The sequence below is a fragment of the Myotis davidii genome, unplaced genomic scaffold, assembly GCF_000327345.1.
Source record: "Myotis davidii unplaced genomic scaffold, ASM32734v1 scaffold37, whole genome shotgun sequence".
Classification (NCBI taxonomy): Eukaryota; Metazoa; Chordata; class Mammalia; order Chiroptera; family Vespertilionidae; genus Myotis; species Myotis davidii.
The window spans coordinates 797296-809740 of NW_006289395.1; the positions used below are offsets into that span (position 1 = coordinate 797296).

At 56.3% G+C, this 12445-nt stretch overlaps 2 protein-coding genes and 1 pseudogene across 2 annotated transcripts in view; 2 read left to right on the plus strand and 1 right to left on the minus strand.

Moving 5' to 3' along the window:
* Nucleotides 1-1977, plus strand: part of GUCY2D (guanylate cyclase 2D, membrane (retina-specific)) — a gene marked incomplete at its 5' end in the record, with an annotated part of 14582 nt that extends 12605 nt beyond the window's left edge. Inside the window, 2 exons of the mRNA XM_015562525.1 lie at nucleotides 78-262; nucleotides 785-1977. Of these exons, the coding sequence (XP_015418011.1) occupies nucleotides 78-248 (171 nt within the window). The remainder of the gene's footprint in view (nucleotides 1-77; nucleotides 263-784) is intronic.
* Nucleotides 536-8760, plus strand: LOC102751979 (annotated as a pseudogene).
* Nucleotides 8761-12212: 3452 nt separating this feature from the next.
* ALOX12B (arachidonate 12-lipoxygenase, 12R type) overlaps nucleotides 12213-12445 on the minus strand; it is a 12201-nt gene continuing 11968 nt past the window's right edge. Inside the window, exon 13 of the mRNA XM_015562526.1 lies at nucleotides 12213-12439. Within this exon, the coding sequence (XP_015418012.1) occupies nucleotides 12316-12439 (124 nt within the window). The 3' untranslated portion in view covers nucleotides 12213-12315. The remainder of the gene's footprint in view (nucleotides 12440-12445) is intronic.

A 12445-nucleotide genomic window follows, 5' to 3' on the forward strand; every position in this document is an offset into this window, starting at 1 on the left:
AGGAGCCGGCACCCGCGGGCGGGCGAGCTCCGAGCGAAGGGCGCGGCCTTTCTCCTTGCCCCTGGCCCAGTGCCTGACCCCGCCGAGTAGCAGGACCTGGGCCCTGCCCTCCCGACTCCCATTCCCGACCCCTGAGGCCGCCCTCTCCCTGCAGGGCCAGCAACCACGGCATCAATCTGCATGAGATACCCCCCGAGCGGCGCCAGAAGCTGGAGAGGGCGAGGCCGGGCCTGTTCCCGGGAAAGTGACGCGGCTGGGACAGGTGCTGCCCCTTGGCTCCCTCACCCCAGGGTCCAGGGGCTGCACACCTCTGGGAGATGCCTCCCGGGGACGGCACTTCTTTCCCAGATCAAGGACCAGCCCTGCCTGCAGCTTCCCATCCAAGCCCGTGGGCCTCGTTTCTCTCTGCCTTAGGGAGGCCAGGCTGGTTCCTAAACCCAGAGCTTTCCCCTGGGAGGCGAGCACGAGCCACACAGATTCTGGTAGGGTAGGTCTGCAGTGGTCCAGGAACTCAGACTTGGGACTCCCTGTAACCATGACCTTCTGTGACCTCTCCTCTGACCCCCTCTGCAATAACCAGCCCTCCACCCACACCCCCACAGGCTGTGCCCTGCTCAAGAGACAGAACTCTAGGGGGCAACATTCACCAGAGGACAGGTGACTGCAGAAGCCCTTCCGGACCCCACCCACCTTCAAGAAGCTCTGACCCATGACCCTCCCCTTCCTGGGTGAACCCTCATGATTCCTTTCCACGATTTCCCCTGACACACTCCTCTCCCCTCAGGTCACCCCCAGAAGGTCCTCTTCCTGACAGTTGCTGCTGTAGGCGACCACATCTGCCTACTACCCGCCGGTGGCTTCTGTGCAGCTTTTCGTCCAAGGATTCTGGGCCTTTGAAGATCTGGTTGCCAACCAGCTGTGTGACCTTGGGAAGGCCTGGTCCCTCTCTGGGCTTGGGTTCCCCTCCATGGTGAAATGCGGAGTGGCCTAGGTGGTGTCCACACCCCTGGCTCTGACAGCTGGGTTTTAGAATGGTTGGCCTTGGGATACAGGGCACTGGGCATGTGACCTCCAGCCCCAGTGACCCTGAGACCAGCAGGATGTTGAGATAGGGGGTGGGAGGGGGGGTTCTCCACTTTCCAGGGCTTCTTAAGGCACCAGGAAGGAGGTTCTGGGATTGGATGCCCCAACCCCAGAGAAGGTGACCTCCTGTCCCACCAGAGTAGGGGATGTCACACAGGCTGAAGATGTGAGGGCTTCCATTTAGCCTCAAGTGTCAGTCCCTGCTCCATCCCCCACCAGTCAGGAACTGGCTCCTGCACTTGTGGGCATAGCCTCGTAACTTGCCTAAATGCAGAGAAAAGCTTGCTTCAAGGCGCTGGAGAAAGAAAAGCAAACCAACTGCACCAAACCTTTACTCACCAGAACACCCAAGGGATAGTAGTGTTCTCAGCTTAACTGGCAGCCAACCCCATGCTGGCAAGTCCCCGCTGAAGCGTCTTTTGTGGAACTCTGATGTTCCAGAGCATGGGCCTCGGCATGTCTGACTGGATGTCCTTCCCCATCGCTGCAGACCATGTTAGAATTTAGCAGGTGCGGCGGGCACCCAGGCTGCCACTCTAAGTAGTGAGCATCCAGCCCCTGGAAGTATGCAAGTAGAACTGGAGACACCATTGACCAAGGACATAGCCAGAGGGAATTCCTGGGTGGAAGGATGAACTAAATCCTCAATATGCAAAGTGTGGTTGGTGGACCAGCAGCAGTGACATCACCTTGGAGTTTGTTAGAAATGCAGAATCTCAGGCCCATGGAACTAATGCTCCTGGGATCCCTAATATTTCAGAATCTCTAAGATGTCCTGAAAACCAGGCTAGAAACTAGCCTGAGACTTGTTCTGATTGGCCAATGGGGTGATTTTTATTTTGTTTGAGTTAACATTTTAAAATCAAGAGATGCCACATTCAGCCCCAGCCGGTTTGGCTCGGTGGATACAGCATCAGCCTGGGGACTGAAGAGTCCTGGGTTCAATTCCAGTCAAGGGCTTGTGAGCCTGAGTTGCAGGCTTTTGCATGCTCCATCCCCAGTAGGGAGCATGCAGAAGGCAGCTGATCAATGATTTTCTTTCATCATTGATGTTTCTATCTCTCTCTCCCTCTCTCTTCCTCTCTGAATCAATAAAGATGTATTTTTTAAAAAGAGATACCACATTTAAAAATATATATATACCAAATTTCTCTCTCCTCTGAAATTACAAGCCCTGCAGAGGAGCAACTGCTGGCTCTGCTGGAGCTGAAGAGCAACTGTTCCTCACTCCGGGCTTCACTCTTCAGTTCTCACGGCCCCCATCGCTCCCTGTGGACTCGGAGACACCAGGACTCTCCGAGCATCTCTCCCGTGCGTGGCTGGCGCCTGCAGGCATTTGATCTCAGGACTCCGGGAGTAACCAGTGTTAGGACTGCAAGTGCTCCTGGAAGTTGCTTTGTCTGATTTGTAAAATCCTTGAAATCCACAAGCTTAGTGGCCGAGCCCTCCTCCCTAAAGGTAGAAAAACCTAAAGTCCAGCTCTTGTAGATTCTGGTTACTCAAGGTGGCGCTGCTGTAGCGAGTCATTTAGTGCATTTTAAAAAACACATTTTAAACAGAGTTTGGAGATGACGAATTAAAGATTTTCTAAAAACCTTGATACGCACACAAAATATTTTTTAAAATTATGTACATTTTAAAACGTCTCTCTTCAGATTTTCTCTGCACACTTAGGTCCCAGGGACTGAGGCCAGAGTCTGCATTGCTGGTGCTGGACCTGACAGTGTGGATTTCGCTCTCACTCCCCTGCCTCTTCCCTCCCTTCCCACCCCACCGCACCCTCTCCTTCCTCTCTCCCCGCTGTGAGGGGCCTGGGTAGCTAATGGCCTGTAATGCAGTGAAGCCTCAGGAAAGAGTTGAGCTGGGATTGGTGAAGGGGGATTATTGTGGGTTGGCTGGGGCAGTGCATTCCCTAGAGGAGGAGGAGAAGGAGGAGGAGGAGGGGAAGGAGGGGGGGGAGAAGGAGGGGGAGGAGAAGGAGTAAGAGGAGGAGAAGGAGGAGGAGGAGGAGAAGGAGGAGGAGGGGGAGGAGGGGAAGGAGGTAGAAGTGGTGCAGGCAGGGCTGAGCAGGTCCCTTCCCACCCTCAACTCAGCCTTGTTACCAGGCCTCCATCTCAAAGGAGCAGATGTGACTGGGGAGGAGCCTGGTAGAGAGAGTCCTGTCCTCAGATAGGGCAGCTAGGGGACCACCCACCCCAGAGCTCACAGAGCCAGTGGAAGAAGAGAAGGGGAAAACAGTTAAGCCTGCCTCCTCGCTGCCCCTCAAGCCCTCTTTCTCTATCCCTGACTCTCCCTCTCCCGGGCTCCCTGTCTACCTGCCTCTAGGCTCCTCTTTCTCGGTCCCCAGGTCCCCTTTCTGCCTGGCAGTTTATCCCTGCCTTTCTCTGCAGTTCCCCCATTTCTGTGGAACCATTTTTCCTGGACCCAGTCAATATCCTGTAGCTCTGCTACCCCCTGAACCAAGTCCTCTCCACCTACTTACTCCCTCCTGTTATTCCTAGAACCTGGGTAACTCTTAGACCTGGCTTAGTCATTAGGCACGCCCCGCCTTCAGATGTGCTCACACTACCTCTGCCAGCTGGTCTGTGCCAGGAGCCCACACCTGGGACTGTCTCCCCTTTGCAATGGCTCTGTAACCAGGACCAGTGATGGCCAAAGCAGGGACCTCCCGCAGCTGCTGCTCCTGGGGTCTGGGCCCTGCTCCCCATCCCCACCTGCAGTAGACACAGGCGCCTCCTTTAGGGGATCTGTGATGCTGCATTGTGGGGCTTTGCTCACAGGATCCTCTGGGCGGTGCACTGTGGGCATCAGGCCAGGTGCAGTGGTGTTGAGTTTTTGGGGTGGAGTTTGGGGTTGAAATAAAGGTGTGCTTTCTTCCATTTCCTGTTGTGTGGTCCTTTGTCCTGGGTGGTCTGAACACCCCATCCCCGGGATGTTCAAACCTGGCATTGTTGCGGGGGGGGGGCTTCAGATAGAGGTGAACCCCAGATATAGCATAGGCAGGGGGAGGTGAGCCAAAACAACACCCCCCAAAAACTCCTCAGCTCAGGGGGTCTGCTCTGAGGGGACCACGTAGGAAGCCTCAGGCCTTTTAGGCTTATAGAAAAGATCAGGGTGCCTGAGGCTCTGGAAATGGGTGGTGTGGCCTCATCCCTTGGTCACAGGCAAGAGAGAGGACGGGAGAGACGGGCAGAGCTTGCCTGTGGCCATGACACGTGACCCATGACCTATGAAGGCCAGAGGCCAAGACTGAAGGAACAGAGCCCCCAAATGGGGAAGTTGAGGTCCATGGGTCTCTGGGCAGGACCTCGCCAACAACCCACATGCCACCTCTGACCCCTCAAGAGCCTGCCACTGAGAATGAGAGCAGGACAGACCATCCCAAAGCCACCAGTGTGTGACCAGCCCATTGGTTATCCATTTCCTTTTGAGCCCAGCTGTCCCAGCCTCGGGCCTACTGTTCCTGACATGATGGCTCATAATGGACATGGCTGTTCTGCCTTCCCAGCACCCATCCTGCCAAACGGTGGGCAAACATGCCTGCCTCATTCTCAGTCCCTGTGGAACTGGTGGAACCGACCCCCGACCTCCCTCCAGCCCTGCCCAGCCCCTCCCTTGGGCTGCAGGCCTTGCTTGAAGCCCAGGCAGGTTCCCCGGGACCCAGTAAAAGAAGCTCAGCGCTGAGATGCTCCTGGAAGCCAAGAGGAAACGTTGTCCCTTTTCTCTGGGGCTGCTGAGAGGATGGGACGCTGGTCTCGCCACCACAAGAGAAGGAGCAGAACCGACAGACGGGCGGACACCCACTCTGGCTGTTCGGGTGCCACGGGCTCACAAGTTGTTTTTTTGCTTAAGCCAGATTGAATCGGTTTTCTTGTTGCTGTTGTTTGTTGTTGTTCTTTGTGGTCAAAATTGTCCTGACAGACAGTCCTCAAAAAAGTTATGGAATGCAGTGGGGGCGAGACTGGTTTAACATGAAAGGAAAGAGAAAAATGCTGGGCTGGGAGGGAGGAGGCGAGTGCAGGAGAATGATGGAGAGAGCAGTCGAGAGAACAGGCTCTGAGCCAGCCGGAGGCTCTCTGTGCCGTGACTGTCCATGTAGGGGAGCCTAACCCAGCAAGAGGTTAGGGCAGTGATGGCGAACATTTTGAGCTCGGCGTGTCAGCGTTTTGAAAAACCCTAACTTAACTCTGGTGCCATGTCACATATAGAAATTTAACAAGAAATTTTATGTATTTTATTGATTTATTACAGAGAGGAAGGGAGAGAGATAGAGAGTTAGAAACATTGATGAGGGAGAAACATGGATCAGCCGCCTCCTGTACACCTCCCACTGGGGATGTGCCCGCAACCAAGGTACATGTCCCTGACCAGAATCGAACCCGGGACCCCTCAGTCCAAAGGCTGACGCTCTATCCACTGAGCCAAACCGGCCACGGCTATAGAAATTTTTTGATATTTGCAACCATACTAAAACAAAGATTTATATTTTTGATATTTATTTTATATATTTAAATGCCATTTAACAAAGAAAATCAACCAAAAAAATGAGTTCGCGTGTCGCCTCTGACACACGTGTCATAGGTTCGCCATCACTGGGTTAGGACCTGGGGTGAGAAAATGCACACAGCCTTTTTGCCTTGTCAGGAGTCTTGTGCTGACTCAGCATTTAGAAGGTGGAGGGATATTTCTGGGTCCTGCCTGGAAGGAGGACATGCAAATGAGAGTGTGAATGGTCTCTAATCTCAGCACAGCGCCTGCTGTCAACACTCAATAAGTCAGCGGTTCTCAACCTGTGGGTCGCGACCCCTTTGGTGGTCGAATGACCCTTTCACAGGGGTCGCCTAAGACCATCCTGCATGTCAGATATTTACATTACGATTCATAACAGTAGCGACATTACAGTGATGAAGTAGCGACGAAAATAATTTTATGGTTGGGTCCCAACATGAGGAGCTGTATTGAAAGGGCCAGAAGGTTGAGAACCACTGCTAAGTACTGAGTAAGTGACTAGACTTTGACAGGGAGATTAGGGTGGGGCAGATGGCTCTCCCTGCTGCCTGAGTGAGGAAGGGAGTAGAGAAATTGGGGAGGACACCTGTGATGTCTGGAAAACCTAGGTTCCTGCAGGGTGGGGCTTGCTTCTCTTGGCTAGAGACTCACCCATCCAAACTAAAGCCACTTGTCACCTCCACCAGAGACACCCCCCCTCACCATCCACCCCTGAGCTTGTGTCTTGGGCCCTGGACCCCGAGAAGGGCGTGCTGTCCAGGTATTTACCTATTCTGCTCCCAGGGAACTTGGATCCTGCCGTTTGGAACCACATGCCCGCACACCCCCAATCCTCTTTCCTCACACCATTTTGCACACGTGAACACGGCTCCAGCGGTGAAAGGACTTGGAGGCTGGGTGTCCGGCAGATCTCGGGCTCAGGAAGCAAACCCAGTAGCTCAGACTCTGGGCCGCAGGTGCTTCTCAAGGGTGCATTGGGGAAGTTCCTGCTACAGGCAGTTCCGCTTCATGCCGCCTTGATTCTTCCCTGAAATCCCGCAATTTAAACTCCAAAACAACACCTGTGTCATCAGATTATAAAAGAGTTTTGACTTGGTGGGATATGAACGTTTTATCTCTCTCCAGTCAGTGCCTTCAAAACTTTAGTCCAGTTGAAAACTCCAACCTTTTCTCTGCTCTAAATGACTGCTCCCAACCTCGCCTTTCAGGGACCCGGGGTGGGAATAATTCATGTCTGCTCCTTCCTGCCTCCCCCAACTCTGGCTCCATGATCTGGAGAGGAGGGACATGGGGGGCAAAATTCGATCTTGGGAACCCTGCCCCTCACTCTTCAACTGAGAAATACAGAGGGAGCTTGACTGGTCACCTGCTGGAGAAGTTGCCCTGGCCTCAAGGGGCTGCTTGCTGATGGCGGCGGGTGGGAGGGTGGCAGTCCCTGGCCACATGGGCATGTGCAGAGGTGGGCTCACTACAAAGTGAAAAACGTTGAAACTTCACGGCCCCTCACTTATACAAACCACTTCCAAGCCCCCCAGCCAATTTTGTTTTCTTTTTTCAAATATATTTTTATTGATTTCAGAGAGATAGGGAGAGGGAGAGATAGAAACATCAGTAGAGAGAATCATTGGCTGGCTGCCTCCTGCACACACCCTACGGGGGATGGAAGCCACAAGGGAATCCAACCAAGACTCCTGGTTCACAGGCCAACGCTTTGAGCCACATCTTTTCTTTCTTTCCTTTCCTTTTCTTTTTTTTTTCTTTTCTTTCTTTTCTTTTTGTTAATCCTCACCCCGAGGATATTTTTCCCACTGATCCTTAGAAAGAGTGGAAGGAAGGAGAGAGACCGAAAGAAACATCGATGTGAGAGAGACACTTATTGGTTGCCTCCCGCACAGGCTCCCTGCAAGTGCCCTTGACCAGAATTGAACCTCAGACCCTTCAGTCAGCGAGCCGACACTCTATCCACTGAGGCAAACCGTCTAGGGCTGCTTCCTTTTCACAAAGACGACCTTCAAACTGGAAAAGCTTCGGGTCCTCGCGTCGTTTGGACCCATCCTAGGTGTGGCCCCCTGGGAATTCGGGTCCGGCTTACCGTGGCCCTCTTTGTTACTAGGCCCCTCGGAAAGCAGCTGCTCTGTCTCTCCTTATCCCAGCAGAGGCAGCACCGTGTCCCTCTCTGGGCACCACAGCCCCCGTGTGCCCTACGGCTGTCGGGGACACCCGGGCAGCCACTAGGTTCAATCTGTCCTCTGACCTCCATCCTCCTCCAAGAGGAGCCCCAAGAGCTGGCCTCTTCCTCCTGCCCTCAGGCCACAGGGAACGGACCAGGAACTACCACCGCCTACTCCTCAGGCCCTGCCTGACTCCGCTCTGTTCTGCAGCCCAGCTCGGCCCAGCCCCCAATGTGCTGCCCATCCCCCACCCTCAAAGGCACCTCCAGTCTCCGTACATGATTCTGCCAGAGAACTTGGCATTTGTTGTAAGGAAGGGTAGCCCCGTCCCAGATGCTGTATCCCACCAGCTGTCTCCTTGCCCCACCCTGGCCATGGTGCCTCCGGGAGCGTAGCTCAGTCTCCCTGCCGCCCCTGGAGAGTGGCCACTCCTTCACATCCTCTCAGGGAGGGGCCGGGAACCCCGACCAACACGAGCAGGAGGAGCCCTGCCCAGCCTACCCCCAGCAGAGCTTCAGGCAGGAATACCTTGACCCCCTGTACGAATAACTGGTCAGGCGCCAGGGTGCGGTCAGTGGGCACAGGTGCCCCGGGGCGGGTTTGGCGATCAAACAAGAGCAGACAGACTTTGCCTATGACTCGATGTCCCTGGGTATGTGTCGGGGTACCTTCACACAGAGGGTTTCCCCCGACCCTCTCCAGGTAGCCGGACCGTGGGCTCTGGCTGGGAGAAACCTGGGCGTCCAGTCCCAGATGATGTCTGCGTCGACCCTGAGAAGTCTGAAGGAGGCATCAAGCAGGAAGGGTTGGAGCATTCCGAGAGAGACCACCCTGCCAGCGCCGAGTCCCTTGCAGGGTGGCAGTTTCTGGTGGCCCTGCCAGTGACCCAACAAATGCCCACTTCACTGCCTGGGTGGGCCGGGGGATGGAGTTCAAACCAATTGGGCCTGAGGAGGTGGCTGGCGAGCGTTGTGTACAAGTTTGTGTGGGAGCCTGAGGCCCTCTTCTCTCTGCCCTTCCCGGGGCCATCGGTGTCCAGCGCTCAAGGCCGAGTTTGAAGGCCAGTCGGTGAGGAAGACACAGTCCCTTTGTCCCACTTGGACGAGAGCCCTGCCTACCCCCCAGAGTTGCCTGGCCCTGCCCGGCCCTTTGGCCCCAAGGGTGGCCACTCCTACTGGCCCCGGCAGCTGCTCCCTGGCCACAGAGATGAATTTGGTGTGGGGGAAACCCTCACTCTGAAACCCACACGTGTCTTTGGAGCAGATCCCATTGGCCTGTCAGTGCCCTGGCCAAGTGGAGACACTGCAAGTGCCAAGTTGGAGCCTCAGAAACTCCTGGGGGTTTCAGTTCTGGCCTCCCCCTAGTCCAGCTTAGAGGCCAAGCCTCTCTTCCTCTCCCCAGTCCCGAAGAACAAGAGTTTGTTCGGTTCTGGGGGACAAAGAAAGGGCGTCCCCACTTTATCGTGGTGGGGAGGATGCATGGAGCTCCTCAGATCGCCCACTGTGGGGAGGCAAAGCCTGGGTCCCGCACGCCAGTCCCAGCTGTGGCCCTGGAGGGTCCTGCTCCTCAGCTCTGGGTGCTCTGTGTTCCCAGGGACCAGGGGAGGCTGGGGGAGGAACCTGCCAGGGGGCGGGGCTGCTGGTGGAGCAGGGAGGGCTGGGCTCCTGCTCTGAGGGACCTTTGTTCTGCCTCTTCTTAGGCGCAGGCCTGGGATATCACCTCTACCACGTCTGCCAGACCCTAATAAAGGCTCCTGCTTCTCCCATACAAAAAAAAAAAAAAGGATGGTCTGGGCAAAGGATATTAATAGACTACTCCAAATTAGATATACAAATGGCCAATAAGCTATTTTTTAAAAAAATATATTTCTTATTGATTTCAGAGAGAGGGATGGAGAGGGGAGAAACATTAATGATAAGAGAGAATCATTGATAGGCCGCCTCCTGCATGCCCCCTACTGGGGACGGAGCCAGCAACTGGGCATGTGCCCTGTCAGGAATTGGACAGTGTGACCGATTCTCCCTTCCTCCTTATCCAACCACTGCCCCTTCTTCAAGCCCAGCTCGTGCCCCACCTCCCCTTGAAGACTTCTGCCCCCCCCCTTAGAACACCCATAGCTGGAGCTGCCTGTGTCAAAACTCTTCTTCTTCTTCTTCTTCTTCTTCTTCTTTTTAAATGTTTTTTATTTCAGAGAGAGAGAGAGATGGAAACATCAATGGTGAGAGGGAATCGTGGGTTGGTTACTTCCTGCACGCCCCCTATTGGGGATGGAGCCTGCAACCCAGGCATGTGCCCTGGCTGGGAATCGAACCTGTGACCTCCTGGTTCATAGGTTGATGCTCAACCACTGAGCCACACCAGCTGGGCTCCTCAAAACCCTTCTTAGTAACGGATCCACACACCCTTCATGAGCCCTCCTCTGCTGGGCGGATGCCGTGGTGAGAGAGGCAGACCCTTCTCTGCCCTTTGGGAACCAACAGTGGAGATGGACCCAACCTGCTAGTCCCAACCCAGGGAGGCAGGGGGTGGTGAGGGTGGCAGCTGACGTGTGCTCCTTCCCTGTGGTTTGATCACGCTCAAAAGGCTGGGCTGTAACTGCCTGCCGAGCCAGCAAGCCGCAAAACGTGAGGGGCGAGAGGTGGGCAGGGGCTGTGGCTGGTGGAGAACTCACGCTGGTCTGATGGGGACAGCGGCACCTCAGCTATGACCACAGCCGGATCTTTAGATTTGCAAGAGCAATCAGACATTTTCTAGTGTTTAAGTGCTGGCCATTGATTCAACTTGGCATCTGCAGACCAGCTCTGGCTCTCGGGCCCTGTGTTGGCTCCCCCTGGTGGAGAGGAAGCTGGGCTCAGTGGTGTATAAGCTGTGTGCTTGGCCGTTTTCCTTCTCTGGCCTCAATGTCTTCCTTTGGGGGCAGCTGGTCTCAGCAACTTCTGTCACTCACACCCCATGGGCTGCATCACCTCCCAACTGCTAGTCACCCGTGTTCCCGGGTCCCTAGACATCGGCTGCCCAGAGACACTGCAGTGAGCAGTGAGCAGTGAGTGAGCAGTGAGTGAGCAGTGAGCAGTGAGCAGTGAGTGAGCAGTGCGCAGTGCGCAGTGCGCAGTGAGCAGTGAGCAGTGAGCAGTGAGCAGGGAGCAGTGAGCAGTGAGTGAGCAGTGAGTGAGCAGTGAGCAGTGAGCAGGGAGCAGGGAGCAGGGCCTCGGAGCTGCAGGCCTGGCTCAGGCAGGGCTTCCAGGGGGGTTTCTGAGCCGCATGAGCTCAGGTGAGGTGCCCGTCCCCATCTTCCACCCTTTAGACCCCCCGTGCCCAGGGCCGCAGCCCCTTGGGTGTCAGCTCCATTCTCTCCACCCCACTCCTGGCTCAGGGTCCTTGGTGCCCTGGAGAGCCTCGCTGGCCCTGCCAAGTATCTCACCTGCTCAGCCCACCACGCTGCCAGCACCAGCGGTGGGGTGAGACGGACCAGACAGCGGTGGGGTGAGCCGGTGGCAGCCCTGGCGGCCAAGCAGGGCCACAGGAGCGGGCCTGGCAGGAGCATGGGCAGCCCTGTGCTTGCTGAGTGGGGGGGCTCGGTTTGAATTCTGTGCCTGGGCTCCCAGGATTCCCACCGCTGTAGACCTGGGGCTCCTGCAGCCCCCCAGCTAGATCTGGGGCCTCATTCCCTGAGGTCAATGCCACTGGCCATCCCTCCTGCTCTTCTGGGACATCAGCGATGAAACCCAGGACACTGCAAGCAGGGCGCGGGGTGGGAGAGGAGGCTCTCGGGTTCCAGGAGAGCGGGTGGGTGAGGAGGGGGTCTGGGGACACTGGGTCCCTTGGAGGGACACTTGGCAGGCTGGGCCCTTTCATGGAACAGGCCTGCAGTGACGTGGGTCTCTGAGAGCTCGGTGAGGGTGGCAGGGGTTCCTAGCAGGGGGAGCTTAGAGGGGTCTGGGTTTCCTCCTGGGCTGAGGGCAGTCCCTTGGCCTGGGTGTCTGGAGGTTTATGTTTCAAGTTGGACAGGTTGGGTGGTCGGGTTCCTAGGTGGGCGGGTCTCGGATGGTGGTCTGTGTTGTCAACTGGGTTTTCTGGCGGCTGGGGTCCCTGGTGGCCTGGGGGCCTGAGCTGGGGGACTGGAGACGGACCGGAATGGCTCTGGGTTGAAAGATGAGGCTGCGGCATCACGGAGCAGAGTCCCAGCCATCTCTCCAGCGGTCCCCTGCAGGACGCTTCACCGACGGGCCCGCAGCGGCCCACAGGAGTCGCCTGGTCCTTCTTTCGTGGGACACCGGGGAGCAGAATCGAGGCCTGACGCTGCCCTGCACCTACCCGGACCCCCGCGGGGGTGGAAACAGCCGCGAGAGCCAGCCCTTCCCTCCCCATCCCCTCCAATCCTCCCCCCCCCCCCGGCCCCTCCCGGCAGGAACCGCCGCCCGGTGCACGGACAGGACAGACGCAGGGCTTGCGCGGGAAGTGTCTTTTGGTTTTTGGGTTTTTTTTGTTTTATGTTGTCTGTATTTTCTTAAATAGCCGGGCGCGGGGCGGGGAGGGCGAGGGGCGGGCGGTCCTAGATGGAGATGCTGTTCTCGATCAGCACCGGGTCCAGGTAGTAGTAGGGGATGGGCAGGCACTTGTTGCGCTGGCGGATGTTGTGCGAGATCTGGGCCAGGCGCTGGCGGAAGGTCTCCATGCTCCCC